Source organism: Quercus lobata, chromosome 1 (assembly GCF_001633185.2).
Source record: "Quercus lobata isolate SW786 chromosome 1, ValleyOak3.0 Primary Assembly, whole genome shotgun sequence".
NCBI lineage: Eukaryota > Viridiplantae > Streptophyta > Magnoliopsida > Fagales > Fagaceae > Quercus > Quercus lobata.
In genome coordinates, this window is record NC_044904.1 from 20,341,475 (window position 1) to 20,360,802 (window position 19,328).

At 35.7% G+C, this 19,328-nt stretch overlaps 2 protein-coding genes across 2 annotated transcripts; one reads left to right on the top strand and one right to left on the bottom strand.

Annotated features, from left to right (window-relative positions):
• Positions 1 to 813: 813 nt before the first annotated feature.
• Positions 814 to 11,156, top strand: LOC115986302 ((+)-neomenthol dehydrogenase-like). Its single transcript, XM_031109187.1, has 5 exons — positions 814 to 842; positions 924 to 1,167; positions 9,607 to 9,684; positions 9,763 to 9,954; positions 10,711 to 11,156. Exons 1-5 carry the CDS (start codon positions 814 to 816, stop codon positions 11,086 to 11,088), a joined length of 921 nt encoding a protein of 306 aa, XP_030965047.1. The 3' UTR covers positions 11,089 to 11,156.
• Positions 11,157 to 12,431: 1,275 nt separating this feature from the next.
• On the bottom strand, positions 12,432 to 19,153 carry LOC115982614 (bifunctional aspartokinase/homoserine dehydrogenase 1). Its single transcript, XM_031105260.1, has 12 exons — positions 18,969 to 19,153; positions 18,677 to 18,830; positions 18,510 to 18,590; positions 18,274 to 18,389; positions 17,927 to 17,980; positions 17,439 to 17,526; positions 17,217 to 17,309; positions 16,632 to 16,672; positions 14,357 to 14,410; positions 14,044 to 14,207; positions 13,289 to 13,358; positions 12,432 to 13,014 (listed from the first exon to the last, which is right to left on the bottom strand). The coding sequence occupies exons 1-12, from the start codon at positions 19,062 to 19,064 to the stop codon at positions 12,883 to 12,885; spliced, it is 1,143 nt and encodes a 380-aa protein (XP_030961120.1). The 5' UTR covers positions 19,065 to 19,153; the 3' UTR covers positions 12,432 to 12,882.
• Positions 19,154 to 19,328: the final 175 nt, after the last annotated feature.

Here is a 19,328-nt window from a genome sequence, read left to right on the forward strand (position 1 = left end):
TATCAAAATGAATGTGACATGATTTTAGACACTCCATAATGGAGTTGCCTAATAACTGTAGAACATCCTAACATGTTGAAATAATATCCTTCCACTCACAAACTATTGTGGCATTAATTACTAGTAACAAAAATTACAAATCACAGATCACGTATACGTCATATGCATAATCTAACACCAACCATACTATGTGTTTTATGACTAATGTTCAAGGGTGTGTATTAAACCCACCAAGTCGACGAAATCAACCCAACTTGATGCCTCAAGTTGGTTTACATGGATTGATGGATTGGATTGAGTTAAAATTTTATTTTTAACATCAGGTCAAGTCGAGTTCGGATTGATAGTTTTTTAAAGCCATTTGACCCAACCCAATCCTTGATGTATATAAGTTTATTTTATTATCCTTATTTGAATTTTTTTGGTTTGATTGATTTTGGTATTTTGAGAATTAGTTTTGATTTGAAATTTTTGAATACAACTTAAGCATATTATATGAATTGTTATAATTTATTGAAAAAATGTTTAAATAATTTATGACTTAATTTTTAATAATAAGTTATAAAATATATATATATATATGTATACAACTCACTGATCCGACCCAATTCAATCCAACCATGTGGGCTGGGTTGGGAATTTCTCAACCCAATAAAGTAAAGTTGGGTTAAAAACACCCTCCAAACCAATCTACCAACCCAACCCGACTCATGCAAATCCCTTCTAATGTATATAAAATAATAATACCTTATCCTATTCTGCATCCTTTTTTGTTCCCTTATAAGATAATAAAAGTTAATATATTTTTCAGAAATGGGAAGCAATGGAAAGCATGCAGAGAGGTACATTGATATATTTTTTAGTTGCTTTCACATATCAGTTAGCTAACATTTTCTTGACAAGAAACACATTGTTTGTTATAGGTATGCAGTGGTTACAGGTGCAAACAAGGGCATCGGTCTTGAAACTGTGCAGCAACTTGCATCTCAAGGTGTGACAATTGTTTTAACGGCTCGAAATGAGAAGAGGGGGATGGAGGCTATGCTGAAGCTCAATGAGTCAGGTATGTCAAATGTAGTCTTCCATCAGCTCGATGTTTTGGACCCAATTAGCATCAACTCCTTGGCCAATTTCATCCAGGAAAAATTTGGCAGGCTTGATATCTTGGTAAGGATGAAACTCCTTCATCCTTTTTATTTTTTTCAAATATTACATCAAGTAAGGAAGGGAGAGGGATTTGAATTGGGGATGTTAATTCAGGTTAGCATGTTGTGTTGATGTAGTTATATTCAGTTAAATGGCTCAACCTAAACCCAACCCATTTTATAATCATGTCATGACCTTTCAACTCTAACATGACCTGTTAATGAAGCAGGTTGACACGACATGACCCACTTGACATGCTTAATAAATGGGTCGTGTTGGGTTGACACGAATGTGACATGACCCATTTCCACTTGCCTAATATTAAACAAGTTGGATTGACACAAATTCAATCCATTTAACTTGCTTCAAAAAAACACCTGATTAATATTGTTAAAATTTAATAAACAACAAATTGAATACAAACTCATAACATCAAAATACCTATATACAATTTGAAAGTCAATAACAACATCAAATACTTAATTAAAACACATTGTCCAAAAGTTCAAAATAACATCAAAGTATTTGATAAATATTAAGTTTTTTTTTTTTTAGAAGGTAATAAATATTAAGTTGATAATTTAATACCATCCATCTAAAAATAAGTTCTTTACATCCCAAAATAAAGTGCATACACTTCAACCAAAATCAAAATAACATAGTTCAACAAAAATATAGCATTCATCTATAAATAAGTTATTTACATCCCAAAAGAAGTGCATACACTTCAACCAAAATTCAAAATAAAATAGCTCAACAACAATATAACATCTACAGAACTTGTCAAATGCTAAGTATCAATATTGAAAGAGTTAGAGCAACTAATAGATTGATCATGACTATAACTATGACTATGAATATCATTCATAGATTTTTTAGGGTTTGTAAAGTTTGAACTTACAATTATAATACTTATAAGTTTTTGTAATTACTCACTTTTTTATTTAAGTTTATGATATAAGTTGGATATAAAAGGTATTTGACAAATCTAAAATAAAATGAATATTTATTTGCTATATGAGTTAAACCAGTTAGGTTAAATGAGTCATTTTAGGTTGACATGAATAAATTGGCGTGTTAAATATGTCAATTGCAAGCCACGCGAGTTGACCTACATATGACACATTTATTATCGTGTTGCTTTCAGGTCAACCCATTTATAACCCGAACCCGCTAAGGCCCAACGTAACTCGTAAAAACCTGTGTCATGTTTGTATCGTGTTTGCGGACCGTGTCAAACATTGGCGCCCCTAATTTGAATCTTAAATTGATTCCAAACTTAACGTTGTAACCATTCAATTAAAATTAGCCAAAATTTTAAGGATGAAATTCTTTCCTATTTGAATCTTATACCAACCATTCAATTAAAATGTATAGCCAAATTATGATAAAGGTACGTTGGATTTTGCTAAAATGAAAATGAGATGCAGTAACTTCACAATCAGTTAATGCCTCCAAAAGTTACGTGATGAAATTTGTATCAACACTTTCTTCACAGATCATTCAATGTGTTGCCTAAGTTGTTATCTTTTTGTCTTTGCCTCTAACTCTATCTCTCAAGCCTCTGGCAACAAATGCAATGGAAGAAAAATGAGGGCCCATAGCAGCATCAACATTAATCTTGATTGAAGAAATGGAGGGAGGGGTCCACTGATGTGAAGGAGCCAAGGTGGCCTGGCTTGAGACAAAGGGCCTAGTAGACTTGTGTTCAAGAAATAATGAAGAGATTCTAGAGGATAGCTCTTCAACCTTTATAGCAACACCTTCAAAAAGAGAAAGATTTCTCTACTTCCAGATAACATCACATAAAATAGCTCCAAAAAATAAGAAGTCTTCCCTTTGGCACACAGTAAGCTCCTCGGCAAATGGAGGAGAGAAGAGAAAATTAATGAGGTCATGAATGGAGGCAAGGCCAAGTGAGTCAATTCTCACACCCCACTAACTGCGAAACCAAAGTGACTTAGCAATGGGGCAAAGAGCAAATATGTGGAGAGGCGATTCATCAGACAAGTTACAAAGAGGACACCCCACCTCAACATTGGCAAATTGACTAATGACATCTTTGGTAGGTAAAACATTTGCAGCAATTCTCCATAAGTGCATTTTCAGCTTTTCGTGCAGCCTAGACTTCCACACTTGGCCCTAGGAGAGGTCCATCATCAAAGGAGGGTAAGAAATTCTGCCCAACCAGTAAGCAGATTTGATTGTGAATTTTCCTGAATTTGTGAGGGTCCACGACCAACAATCAGCACTAGGGAAAGAGGGCAAAGGTACCTGCATAATAATGTCCACCACCGAATCCTCAAAGAAATGCCAAAGTTTAGCAATATCCCAACCACTTCAATCTTGATTCAAGAGTTGAGAAACAATCAAAGCAAGATCAGGATTTACACCAACCTTGGGAGATGGGATGAAACCTGGTAGATTTGGGACCCATGGGTCTGACCAAGTTCTAATGAACTCACCATTACCCACCAACAAACAAGCCGCTTCAAATAATAGGTATTTAGTGCCAATAAGACTTTTCCAAACAGGGGAAGCATTACTATGGGGAGTTTGATTAAGCCAATTGTGGTGAACTTTGTACTTAGCTCTCAGTACCTCAATGTAATGACAATCTTTCCCAGATAGCACCCACCAAGCAAGTTTGGAAAGGAGAGCTTGGTTGAAATCCCAGAATTTCCTAAAACCCAAGCCTCCCTCCTTTTAGGGTCTGCATAATGACGACCAAGAAATTGGAGTCCAATAAGAATCGGGCTTTGATTTAGGGTTCCACCAGAACCTACGAACAGTAACATCAAGCTGCTCACATAGATTTTTTGGGAATTGAAAGGCTATCATGGTGTAAACGGGAATGGCTTGAGCCACCAATTTAATAGAGGTCGCCCTCTTGGACCAAGATAAATTTTTTCACTTCCAACTATTGAGCTTGTTCTTTAACCTCTCTTTCACCAATTTGAAATCTTGACCTCTGCTTCTAGACAAAAATAGGGGGACCCCAAGATACGTAGTGTGTTGAGGGAGAGAACAAAGTCCCCAGGTACACCTTACTTGATTGAGGAATTGATGACTGTCACCCTTGGAAGGGAAAAAACCAGATTTCTCTACACTAATTTTCTGTCCAAACCGGGAGCAATACTTTTCCAGGCAACCTTTAAGAGAAACTAGCTCAGATGCTTTAGATTTACAAAATAAGATAACATCATCTGCATAGCAAAGTTTGGAAATAGGAGGGGTCATACTTGAGACTTTCACTCCTGAGATATTGCCATCAGCCACTTCTTTGTTGATAATTCTCATCAAAACTTCACTGCCAAGGATAAACAAGTAGGGAGATAAAGGATCTCCCTGACAAAGGCCACGCAAAGGGTTAAAACTTGGGCATTGACCCCCATTCAACAACAAAGTGAATTGCACCAATGATAGGCATTAGTAAATACGATTAGTGAAATTTTCGCTGAATCCAAAAGCTTTAAGGACTATGATCAAATACCTCCATTCCATTCTGTCATAAGCTTTTTGAAAATCCAGCTTAATTCCCAAGAAGCATATTTTCTTCCTAGTATGTTTAAAACTATGAATAATCTCATGGGCAAGAACCACATTCTCATTAATCCACCTATGAGGAACAAAAGCAACTTGAGCCGGATCCACGATCCTATTTAGTAATGGCCTTAACCTGCCAACAATTATTGTTGAGATCACCTTGTAACAAACATTGCAAAGCCCAATAGGACGGAATTGGTTGAAATTGCAAGCCCCATTCTTCTTTGGGATGAGAGAGATGAAGGTCTTGTTGAAATCCTTTAAGAGCCAACCATTTCGAAAAAAAACTTTGGGTTGCTAACACAACCCGATCACCAACCGTATCTCAATAGTGCTTATAAATAGGGCTAGAAAACCGTCAAGGCCAGGAGCTTTAAGAGACTTCATACTAAACACCACATTTTTTATTTCCTCCCTAAATAGGATTCTACATAAGCCCTCATTTTCCTAATCAGAGGCACAAGGCCCTATTAGATTACTAAGGTCATCAGGAATGGGAGGAAAGCTAGTTTGATACAAAGCCTTAAAGTTATCAATGAAATAATTCTGGATCTCCTTCCTAGAGTTAATCCAAGAACCATCATCCAACTTAATCTCAGAAATACAATTCCTACGCCTTCTGATGATTATGGAGAGATGAAAATACCTGGTATTCCTATCTCTTTCCTAGACCCATAACTCTCTAGACTTTTGGTTCCATTTCATATCTTCCTTGGCCAACCAGCCATCTAACTCTAGGCTAAGAGAAGCCTCTAGCTCCAAAATTTCCCTAGTAGGGGCAGATTGTTGAACCTCAGAAATTTTGGCTTGGAGGCAATTGATTTTTTCCCTCGTATTCCCAAAAGAATTCTTATTCCAGTACTTCAAGTCGTGGCAGGTTACTGCTAATTTTTTAACAAGATTGAAACCATGAGAACCCTCCACCTAAACTTGCCAAGCATGCTTAACAACCAATCTACTTTCTTCCGCCTTAGTCCACATTGCTTCAAAACAAAAGGGACGGAGAGGATTTTCTGGCTCCAAGTGAGTGTCCAACAAAATTGGGTTGTGGTCAGAGTTTGAATTACATAGATGCCTGACTCCAGCCTTAGGGAAGAGAGATTGCCATTCCTAATCACATAAGCACTGATCCAACATCTCCTTAATATTTGCTAAACCTTCTCTTCTATTGGACCAAGTAAAGGAGGGGCCATTGAAGCCCAAATCGATTGCCCCTATATTAGACATAAAATCCTTAAGATAATTCATAGAGCATTCAAAGACTGCACGACCCCCACGTTTCTCTTCAGAGCGTTTAATACAATTTAGGTCCCCAATCATAGCCCAGGGCCCTGAGAAAGATTTCACCATATTTTCAAGCATTTCTCAAAAAACTTTCCTTTTGCCCTCCTATAAGGCCCATATATGCAAACAAAATCCATGGAGACTCAGGGGGATCCGAATAAACCAGAGTAGCAAACATATTTTTATCAGAATAAACAACTTCTAAATCCACACCTTTTCTCTAGAAAAGAGCAAGACCCTTAGACTTACCACTAGCCTCCACACATTGAAACTGGGAAAAATTTAATCTATTACTAATATTAGCTATTCTTGGAGATTTTATTTTAGTTTTTGAAAGGAAAACTAAATCCGGATTTGACTCACGAATTAGCTCCTTTAAGGCCCTAACTGTCAAGGATCTACCAGCACTTCGACAGTTCCAAGTTAGAGCCCTCATAGCGAGGTGGGGGGCATGATAAGGCCCACCTCCTTGGCCATCGGAAGAACACAGGAAGAAAAAGAAACATGAGACTTGGAGACCCTACCTTTGCCATTTTTCTGATTAAGAGCGCGAGAAACAGACTTGGCTCTAGTTTTGGCTTTGAGAGAATTTCTTCTGCTAGGGGATAAAAGATGGGACGGATGATTCGAGGGAGGTGTGGAAGTGGAAGCATTTTTCTTAAGAGATGAGCTAAGGGGATTAACAAAGTTGTTGAGTCTAGGTTTTTTGGGTACGATAGAAGTGGAGTTTGGTGGGCTGGAGGGACATGATTTTCTTTTGGGTCTTCACATGCTATGTTGGCTTTGGGAATTTGGCTTTTGGAAAATAGGATTAGTTGGGCTTTGGGTTGAAGAGGGAGCCTAACCAAGGAATTGGATAGGTTAGCAGTCTCTCGCTCCATGCCAACCCCATCAATCAACAAGGGAATAGAAGGTTTACACTACATTAGGCAAACCACTGCTTCATCTCTGACACCTTTTTCTTCCCTAGCAATCATGGCATTCCAAGAGTCCATGGCTAACTAAATCCATTTTGGAGGACCCGATGGAACTGAAGCACCATCTCCAGCCGCCTCATGGCGGTAACCACCACTCCCAGACATATCAGAATTAAGAAGACTTTCCAGATTCATACCTGATTGGAATTCGTCATTATCTACACACACCCACCTTCCATAAAAGCCAAAAGAAACTCCTTCCCTCATAAACCGTTGGGTGGCACTATCCTGACAATCCCTTTGGTCATGACCCAGTAGACCACACCCAAAGCAAAAATTGCCCAACTTTTCATACTTGAAAGGGACCCACAAATCTGGAAGTTGGTTTCTTTCAAGTGGGAAGCCTGGAACCTAGGGACAACTAGTGTCCATGTCTACCTGAACCCTGACATTATTCCTCCAAATACCATCCCCTAGACCCACAAAATCTATCTCCAAGGTTCGACCAGCCATGCTCCCAATTTTAAGCTGGTTTTCCTCGCTCTGCCGGTTAAGAGGGAGTCCATGGACTTGAATCAAAAACACAGTAGTGGGAAAATCCACTTCAGATGCACTAATATCGGGACTATATCTCTTGAGAATTAGGTGTTCACCCTTAACCATCCAAGGCCTTCTGTCCCAAGCTCGTCTAACATCAGCTTCATGCTTGAAGGTGAACACAAAAACATTCTTATCCACTGAGGCTACTTCTATTTCGTTTAATACATTCCAAGCTTTTGTTAGAATGTCCTTAACTAACGCTCTGAGAAAGGATTTATTAGATAAATCTTACCAATGAGTAAACACTTGGATGTATTACTGGAGGTTGAAACTACTTCCAGATTGACTTTACTCTTAAGCCAACTGAGCTTGGCCGCTTGAGAAGTAATGGCATCAGCAGAGGCAGGGCCGGCTCAAGGCCTAGGCAAGTTAGGCCTAGGCTTAAGGCCCCACCAAAAAACAAAAATTTTCTTAGGAAAAAAGGCCATACTTTCCATAGTTGAAGGCCCAAATTTTTATAAAACTATATATATATTTTCTAAAGATTGTACATTTTTTTTATTAGTGATGTTAAGGATACTACAAATTTTACTATTGGTTTACAAATTGTCATGTTATTAATTACAAAAAAGTAATATAAACATTCATTAGTTAAATTGATGAAGTTCATCAATGAGAGACAATGTCACATTATATTTTGAACATTTTATAGTGCTTTTAATTAGCGCATTTTTATTTTTCATTTCTATTAAACTCTCAAATTACAAGACTAATAGAACCTTAACTCAATTGAAACCCTAAAATATTTCAAAAAGATGTTGCAAATGTGTTAAATCATCAATTATAGATTAATCTCCCTTAATAGTTTGAGACTTTGATTTTTGTAAACTAATATCCTACAAAGCCACACACCAAATAATATCTATCTCTCTCTCTTAAAATCAAAATATAAAATTAAAAATTAGATTACAACTTTATTTAACTATACATCGTCTTATATCCAAAATAAAGTATCTTTTTCAATCGCAATATATTTTTATTTCTTTTTATTAATATTTATAATTCAATTATGATATTCAATTCTCTATATGAAATTAACATTAGTCTAGTTGGTATTATTTATGTATTTAATGTATCAAATTAACCTTAATTTGATTAGTATTAAATAATTTTGTTTAATTAATATTTACATATTAAAGGCCCCGCATAAATTTTTCGCCTTAGGCCCCAAATTATGTTGGGCCGCCCCTGAACAGAGGTCTCTGTCATAACAGAGCCGTACTATAATATTAACTGAGAGTGGAGTGGAGAAGAGAGATAAATGTTGTTGAGAGTAGGTGAGATCAAAGAGGTGGTGAGGGAGATAGCAAGCTAGATCAACCAAAGTCAACTAAGAAAAATCTTCACACGGAAGACAAAAGCCACATAAAGTGGGATAGCTTCACGAGGAAGGCCAGAGAGGCATTACGCCCAAAACGTTTTTCTTCAATGACAATGTGTGTCTTAATTCTTCTTCAACCATATAGATCATTCACTAATTATGTTAGAATAATTATGTTACTTGGCATAATAATTTCTAGTGCCTTTATTATGAATAAATATTTAAACTTTATTTGTGAAATTATTAATTATATTTTTGTTGTATAAAATATTGATGTCTTGAAATAAGTCTACTGCATTTAGTGGAATGAGGTTTTAACTGAACTCATATATTATACATAGTTCTAGACTTGACTATGTCTATCAATAATATACACTATCATACTAATTTACTATAGATACACGTTTTTGGATAACTTGGATTATGATGGAAATGAGGTGCAAAATTAAAATAGTTCAGAAAGACAAAAGGGTAGTCTTCATTTTGCTGGTCAATGCATAATAATTTGGTAGGCCTTGTATAATAAGAGATCTCATGCCGAAATGGCCTTATGACCTTATTGCATCATTACCCCAAGTACTTGATAATAATATGATACAAGTACTTACAATTTGCTGCTTTTAATTTTTTTTTTTTTTTTAAATTACAATATTTTGTGATTTGTTTTTCTCAGCTGTAAAAGTACAAGATATAGAATTCTAAAATTTTAAAAAAGTTTTCATGAACTTTAGTTTGTGTAACCATCTTTCAGTAATTAAAAAATATAATATGACCTTCGTTTGACTTTTGCAGGTTAATAATGCTGGAGCTTCTGCGGTTGTGGTTAATATGGAAGGCCTAAAGGCCTTAAACATAGACCCTTCATCCTGGGTAAGCTCATAACATAAAGGCAGTAAATTGTTGATGCATGCCTTGTTCAGACCGATACCCATAACTACTTGAATGCAGTTCTCAGGCCAGGCTGACAATTTGGTTCAACTTCAAGCAGTGGTTAAAACAACTTATGAGAAAGCGGAAGAATGCTTGAATACTAATTACTATGGTGTGAGAAGAGTAACTGAGGCTCTCCTGCCACTATTAAAGCTTTCCCCTGCAGGAGCAAGGATAGTAAATTTGTCCTCTCGCTGGAGTCAGCTAAAGGTGAAAAGCTAATCTCCTATATCCACACATATATTCAACATTTAGCCTTGTACAAATTGTCAGTGTTTGCTGCATAAACCCTATTCTAAATAGTAAGCTACTTTGGCAGCCAGAACCAAAATTTGGTGGCCCACAAAAAAAATAGTAAATAAGGTTAGATGGTAAATAACATACAGGCTGATATTGCAGTTGTGATTAAAACAACATTACTTTCATCTATGGTTAACACTAACATCACTTTTATTATACACCAATCACAACAGTCAATATCAACAATTGTAAAAAACGTTATGTCCCTAAACTTACTAATTTCTTTAACCCCCTTAAGATGAAAATTTCATGTGTGTTCTTGTGACAGTGAAGTTCTTGTGGCATGTTTTTTAAGCATGTGTGTGTTGCGAGATGTATGAGCCCCAAAATACCAGCCTATTACTTAGATTTACCTCCAACATCATAAGAGAACCTCGTTTTCATTCACATCAGAGTATAATAGGTAAGATACAAACAAGGCATGCATTATCATCTGCTATGAACACAATGGTAGAGTGAGTTTAGACCAGTAGTTCACAGTATTTGCTTAAATCAATAAGAGGTGTTTCATGAGCAATCTGTTCGGCAGCTATCTCATCCTTGGATAATCCACTAATCACTGCCACATTTTATCAATTATTTCATTGAGGTCCTAGCACCACATGGAAAAAATGTGTCGTATTAGTAAAAATTATCTAATACAACTACATGCATCACTTTAAGCAGAGAATTCCTGGTGAGCATATAAGAAAAGAACTAAGCGATGTAGAGACTCTAACTGAAGAAAGAGTAGAAGTCGTATTGAGAAGATTTTTGCACGACTTGAAAGAAAATGCTCCTGAAGGCAATGGATGGCCATTGACGGCGCCTGCTTATGGCATGTCCAAGGTCACCCTCAATGCCTACACTAGAATTCTTGCCAAGAAGTTCCCCAACATGTGTATCAACTGTGTTCATCCTGGCTATGTCAAGACAGATATAAACTGGAACACAGGGACAATGAGTGTAGAAGAGGGAGCTAGAGGCCCAGTTATGCTGGCTCTTTTACCTGATGGAGGACCTACTGGCTTCTATTTTGATCGTACTGAAGTGGCTGAGTTTTGATTCAGCTGTTTTCCACTTTCACCATGTCAAGATTTAACTTCTGCTAATTGGATTCTGTAAATTTTGGATAAGAGCTACGTTTCTTTTTCTATTAATAAACTTAAGAAGACAAAGATGAACTTATCTTTATATTTGATAAGAATTAGATTGTATTGGTTTTAGCTTGGAAAACAAGAAATACATAATATGGTGTTGTTGATGAACTTCCCACTATTCTCTCCAATTTTAAAGTGAACCTTAGAGCTTATTTGGCCTGTTTGGATTGAGGGAGAAGGAGGGGGAGTAGAGTAGAGTTGGCTGCAAATTTCTGGCCAACTCTACTCTATACACACTGAATTGAAAACTAAAAGCTATGAATAATCAATTGGGAATCAAGCGGATTGTTAATGCTCAGATTGACAGAATTTGAAGAGATTTTTCTGACTCTGCCATTGTCAGTGGTAATGAAATTAGGATAGAAAAAGGAAATTTAAGAAATTAAAGAAATGAAGAAATGGGCAATATGGCAGTTTTGCTGAAACCAATATTACGTTTGGAGAGATGATTTCAAATTAAGGTATTTGAAGAACAATTACTAATATAAATTATTTGATACAAATTTAACACCACATGATCGTTTAAGCCTCTGGAGATTTTGCTCAAACAAATATTCTTGTGATATTATGAAATTGAAATGACTTCTTAAACCTAGCCATTTCAAACACGTATATCTAAAAGCTAAATTGTAGGATTTATTTAACATTTCAATCCAATTCAGTCCATTTATTCCACCTCAGTTCCATTCGGTCCAATTAAGTGCATTTGGTCCAATTCGGACCTCTTAGGTCAATTCGGTCCATTCAGTTCAGTTCAGTCCATTTTGGTCCAATTCTGTCCACTTCAGTTTCATTTGGTCCACTTAGGTCTTTTTGGTCCAATTCGATCCACCACTGTCCAATTCGGTCCACTTTGGTTCATTCAATCCACTTGGGTCCATTTTAAACTAATTGGGTCTTAAATTGATGGAAAAGGTGTTTGGAGACTTCTCCTATATTTTTTTATTTGATGTGAATTTTGAAATTCTAACCGTTCGATTGCATGTTCTTATTATATCTTCACTACTTGTAAAATTTCAAAAAAAAAATCAAAAATCAATATCTATGTTATCAATCAAATGTTTAAATTTCAAGTTGTGGTCTAAAATTAAGCTTAAAAATTAAGTTTATTGATTAAATAATAAATAATATCTTATTTGAATGAAATTTGATATGCATGTTAATAACATAGAGAACATACAATCCAACGATTAGATTTTCAAATTCACATCCAAATAATATACACACACGAGGAGTTTGAAGGATTTCTGGAGAGAAACCTTATCCTTCAAAAAAATATATATCAAACATCTTTTTAACAAAGTTAGGTCAAACATTAATTTTGAATTCACTACCATTTCTTCAATAGTTTAGGAGGGAGCATCGTTTCCTGAAACATCAAATGAGGTTGGTGTAGTTTGCCCTAGGATATATATCATGGTAATGGGCATTAAACTTAAAGTGTACTCTCTTGCCAAACACCAACAAGGCAGTATGCTGACAGTGCTAAGTAAAATGCATCTGCACCAAATTTCGGTTGATACACGAACTCACGCATACAAACATTGCAGGCAAATTGACCAAACTGCAAGTGGCAGCTTTCCAAAGAAAGAAATATTTATACTATTTTTCCCAAATATTTCGAACGCTTGGTTGCAATGGCAAGTAACATTCGTATCACCATTGGTCCCGAGTTTCTTCTACATCAGCCACAAAAGATTTATTTTTCAGGAAATAAATCCTGGATATCAAGAATATCAGCAAGAACTCCAGCTGCTGTAGTATCATTACCAGCTCCAGCACCTTGAATAACCAGTGGCTGTTCAGAATAACATCTACTGTATATCTCCAACTGCATTACATCAAATGAAAATTAGTCTTTACATATTATGACTTAACACACGTAACCAGGGCCATATGTAGCTAAAAGAACTTCAGAGTGTAGGCTGAATAAGATGTGAAATGAGTGCCAAAGATTTGACTAGGTATGAGCTATTTCATAGAGACATCCTGGTTGTAGATGCAGTATCTTCTGATGTGCTATAATGTGTTTTCAGAATTATACCTACCTTCATTAGCTAACCAGTAAAGGATAAAACAGTGAGAAGAAAAAACACAGTACTTACCACATTGTCACTTCCTCTCAGTCTTCCCAATGGAGAATCCTTAGGAAGCTCTTGAATTCCAACTTCACATCTACGAATGAAAAAAAAGTAAATATATAAGGGGCAATGGCAAAGCCAAGACTTTGAGGAGAAGTGAAGCGCGTAATAATTTTAACCACTTCCATATGTGAATATTTAACAAGGTGAGAAGAGAAAAGAGATGGAAGGAAATAGACCCCATTATCCAAAATTGGATGCTTTTAGGGAGAAGTGGAAGGTTGTGGTTATGTACAACACTTAAAGCATATTGCACAAATTAACTATAGCATATTAACACAACCTCAGTGAAACTACTTTCTTTTATTTTTCTTTTTCTTTTCTTTTTTTACTTCTTTTCCTTCCATATTACCAAACAAAAAAAGTGTTAGAAACTTCATTCCTCATCATTACTTCTTTTGTCTGTAACAAAATTTCCAATCACACTGTTAGGCACCAAAAATTTTTCCCCCATCATGACACTTTTCCCTGTCACTCATAACACCTCCTTAGATCATTATCCTAGGGACTTTAACAAAAGTGACAAGTGTTTCTACAATGATTCCATTAAGATGCATATATTCTACTGCAAGATCAAAACCACCTTTGCTTTGTTCCTTAATGAAAACTTTAACATTGTGTGACTTTATGCTTATTATACAACACACCTTCAAACATCTATTAAAAAGTAATTTAGATAAAATTGTCCGTATCTTTCTTAGAGTGAATATAAAAATTACCTTGATCCCTCGATCACACATACATAACGCAACACATTCCCATTTAAAGAAGCCTTATTAACCCTCTCTTGGATATCTTTGTCAAGCAATGACAACCCATTGTCCAGGAAGTCTTCAACAGACATTACATTTGATCCCATTACTTCAGGGTACAAGCTCTCAATCTGAAAACATATGTAACCAAATTTATTAATAAAAAATTAAAAATTAAAAGACGGCACTAATATACATCAATTGAGCGTCATCATAATTATAAAATAATGATATTTTAGTTTGAAAGAGTGTGATAATACAAGCAAAATAGAGCATTAACCTTAATACTATCCAAGTTAATGCGCCGACCAAGAAGCCGAGCAAGGATCAATGCCTGCATGTGAATATAAAAGAAATAATTAGACCAAGGGGAATAAATCATGGTTCTGCATTTCAAAAACCATGACATCTATATTCTCATCACAGGGAGATCTGCTCTGCAGATGATATCTACATGACTATTAAAATCACTTTACATCAGAAATATGATGGGGGTTGTACATAAAAATACTAACATATGTACAAATTTTTTTATAAATCAATGATAACACGTAAAACTATAACAACCATATTGATTCACATATTACACAAAAGAAACAGGACAGCTTGGAAGGTTTCATATGCTAAAACACTAACAAAATGGATGATCATAACTTTTTTTTATATCTATATAAGTAAAGCTTTTTCATTGAAAAATGACTACTTTCATATCCATAATGAACACAAAGAAACCTAAAGAAATACAAAGAATAAGATATCATGTACAGAAGTAGGAACCTGTATTTTAAGTTCGAGGGGGCAAGTGGTGCTGGTATTCATTTTTGGTATGATTGCTGGTGCAGGGACATGAGTCTTAAAGGATACTTTTCCATACATATTCTGATTGATCAGAGATTAAAAAAAAACTGCGATGGCAGATTTAATGCAAGAACAGAATGGGACTGTTTTTTGGAATGTGGTATTTACAAGATCCTGTCAAGACTGGGAGTTGGAACTCCTGCATTCTTTCTTCACCCATTTATATTCTGCCAAGATTGAGGGGGCCAGAGAGGATCACTTAACATGGCTCCCAACAACAAGTGGAATTTTTGAGGTAAAATCTTAGTATAGAGCTTTGACTCCTAGGGGACATCATTCTTTTCATTGGAAGCAAATATGGAAGGCAAAGGTCCCAACAAAGGTGGCTTTTTGGTGTGGACAGCCGCTAAGGGGGGAATTCTAACCATAACCTCCATAAGTGAGGATTGTGTGTAGTAGATTGGTGTTGCACGTGTAAGCAGAGTGGTGAGTCTGTTTATCACTTGTTATTTCATTGCCCTTTGCATATGATATTTGGTCTATGGTGTTTGGCATGTTTGGGATAGTTTGGGTGATGTCAGAGCATTTTGGCCTTGGTGGAGTGTAGGAAAGGTTGGTTTGGTCGGCATCAAAAAGGGGATATTTGGGGTGCTCTACCTTTATGTATTATGTGGCTTATCTGGAGAGAGCATAATAATCACACATTTGAAAGGCATCAAGTGTTCACCCTTGGATCTGAAACTGTTACTTCTTCGCACTCTTTTTGATTGGATAGCTGTTCTGAGTGGCCAACTGATTTTCAAATTGGCTAGAATTTTTGGATCTATGAACTCTTAGCTGATTTCAATTCACAGCCTCTGTACACTTCCTTTGTATAGTGGATGCACCGTTTCTTTTTCTCTCTGTTCTTAATAAAGTTTCACATTTACTGATCCAAAAAAATAAATAAATAGCAAAGAAGTATAGCGACTCTTTACAATCAACAATGGAATTATTATTGGTAAAACCCCACACATGACACTAGTCGAATAAGCTCTAATAAACAATGATTGCAATGAAGTCACCGAACTTTCTGCATCTTCAAAAGTATGACGATTTTGTTCCCTCCACAAAGTCCGCATCAAACTTCAAGGAACTAGATTCCAAATATCCAAAAAAAAAAAAATGTTTTACAAACCAATTCCTCCAACCAAACAAGAGATCCATGACGTTTCAGTAACACAATTGAATCCCGCAAGAGATTCATGAATTTTTTCTGGTAATGTTGTGGACCTAGGGTAATGGAACAGAGGGTTGGGATAACAAAATTGCGCTAAAGGGAATGGACGTGGGTACTGAAGGCTCGATTGATTTGGTGTAGGCCACCATAAATGGTTGGACAGCTGCAGAAAGCGGTAAATAGGATGGCCATTTGGTGGTGGTGGTGGGGCACTATGCATGGTGAAGAGTTTTAAACAGTGTCAATAGAGTTTTTCTTTAAGCTATCTATCTTGTCAGAATTTTGTCTTGTTTGTTCTTCTTCAAAAACCATGATTGTCACAATTGAAAGATTATTCCAAAAGGCAAAAGTTTCAAATCAAAATGAATTTACCAAGTCAAAATTGAAACATGCATTATGCACTGCCAGCCCAATTCAAGGTCTCCGTAATAGGAAGCATGTTTTTGATACTAATGATGTTGAGCTAGAAGCCTATATAAATAAATAGAAAAAACATAACAATAATATTGGACACAAATAAAATAGACCATGTCCGAACCTTTCTTGCAACATCCATTCCACTGAGGTCATCACGTGGATCTGCAAAGTGGATATCAAGTCAGTGATAATCATAGTGTCAGACACTTCAAAATTAATTTCCAAGACCTGACTTCTCATTGCGAGTCAAGAGACAAAGAAGAACAGAAGTCATGTGAAATAACAAGAATCATATAATAATAAATAAATAAAAGTGAATTTCACAGGGATACCAGCATCCCTGTTTTTCCTTATAATTTATTCAAGAATTACTAATAAAAAAAAACATTACGAGGAAGAAAGGCAAGAACACTTAGAATAAAAAACAACCAATTAAGTAATTAACACAACTGAAAGCAAAAGTCCTGAGTATAAATAAAATAAAATAAAAAACAGCATTGAGTATTTGTTAAAATTCAAATTATTCCAAATAAAAATGTAATACATAACACAATTGAAAGCCAAAAGTCATGCAGGTCCTCACTTCCTCTATCAGATAGCAAACACAAGTTTCATAGACTATTGAGTGTTTTTTTTTTTTTTTTGGATAAGTAAGTTTCATAGTTGCCGAATGCAGTTTATAGGAAAGCAAAAGAATTATCTGAACCTGGTTCAGTGTACCCCAGGCTTTTAGCAGCTTTAACAACTTGGCTCAATGGTTTTCCATCTTCTACCTCACTCATAACATAACCCAATGTACCTACAACAAATACAAGAGATAAAAACCATCATTCACATATATGTGATCCCCAGAATACAAATGCAAGCAATTCTCTATGAGAGATTATGTACTGTAACCATAGAACAATGACTTAAGAAAATTTGGTACCACTTAAACTCCCAACAATACGATGGACAGAGTCTCCAGATGAAAGTATACGGTTTAAGGATGCTATAACTGGAAGACCAGCACCAACCTAGTAAGAAAACTGAAATCAATTCAGTGGAAATTGCTTAAGCAAATTTCAGATATCTATTTTTTTTTATATAGGTAATAAGACTTTTATTGAATGAAATGAACATCGTGTTCACGATGATGAACCATCTGAACATGAATTGCAGGTATCTATATAAGCCAAAAATAATAAATCAGAATCCAAGAATGCCATTTGCTTAGCAAGACCAAAAAGGAGACCATCAATAATAGATCAAACAGCTGATAGTACAATATCAATCATAAAAATTCCTACTTCACAGCTAGCATGGACATACTTTTCCCATTCATAACAAATCTTTCATCTTTATACTTTAGGGGTTTTTTTTTTTTTAATAGGATTGAAAAAAGGCTCCTCACTGCATCAAGAAAAAGTGACTTACAGTTGACTCATGTCGAATGCGACGTGGATGTGAGACCAGTTTGTCATAATCCTCCTGCAGGTCAGCAAATACAGAGTTCTTTTTAGATACCTCATTTTACTAACTGGTATTTCAAAGACAAATTTGTCGTGCAGGAATGGTGAACAAGGAATAAGATGAATCAAGGACACTTTCACTTTAAATATACATATTAATTAGAATGGACCTTATTGGCAGTTTCTCCTGGTAAATACGATGGCGATCACAAAAATGATAACATAACAACAAATCCATAATAATGTTCCTTGCATCACATTTAGAAAGATAATTGCTTCAATCTACCAAACCTACTAGTCTAAGTTTATTACCATTGTAGAAGTAAGAGGCTTTTTATTAGCCATGACAACGCAACAGCCCAAATCAACCACTTGTTTCATTACTCCAATAGTCTCAGAACTAGCAGAGCAATCCACTAGAGCCAAACCTACAATAAATCAAAAAAAACAAATTCAAAACCAAAAGCATGAAAATATGCCCCCCAAAAAAAAACCCATTTTCTAGAACCCAGTGAAACATAAAGAACACACACATGCATGCCACATACCCATTGATTTACCCAGAAGAGCCGCAATATCTATAAGTTTTGTTGTTGAATCTGAATTGGTTAGTACTTGATACTCAACTCCTGCAAAAAAAAACATACAAATAAAATTGTAAATCCATTTTAATGAGTAGAAGCAAAGATATAGATAGATATAGTAATGGAATTACCAGAAGTAGTAGAGATTCTGAGGAGAGAAGAACCATTGGACTTGAGTTGACAAAGCTCCAATAGAAACTTGTCATCAAACTCCATGGAGAGGACATCAGACACAACAATGGATGACTTGCTATCACAGACTCCCACAACTCTCAAGTGAACACCCTGCCAGTTCCAACCAAACATGTCAGCTCAGCTCTCAGCACATAAAAAGTATAGAATTTTGACAATGGAGAAGAAAACAAACCCATTTTGAAAAATGGGGTGAAATTTGAGAATAGAGGATGGATGAAAGAGAATGACCAGTTTGGCATGAAGAGATCGGGAGGAGACAATGTGGTGGAGGAGTTGGCGACCAACGCCGCCGCAACCCATCAAAACCACCGGAATTGTCTTCATTTTTTGTGTACAACGTTTGTTAATGACTGTTTTTGAGTTTCTAAAGCCAAACAAACGAAACAAGCGTTTCTCAATAGCCAATAATACTCTCGATTGATAGAATATTATATAGTATATATTCAATGAATCGGGTATTATTGCCGTAATATTGTCATTGGTCCCTACATAATCCGGGTTTTTTTTTTTTTTTGAGAAAGCTACATAATCCGGGTTTAATTTCACTAAATCAAAGGGTTGTTTTAAAAAAAATATTAAAAATCAAAG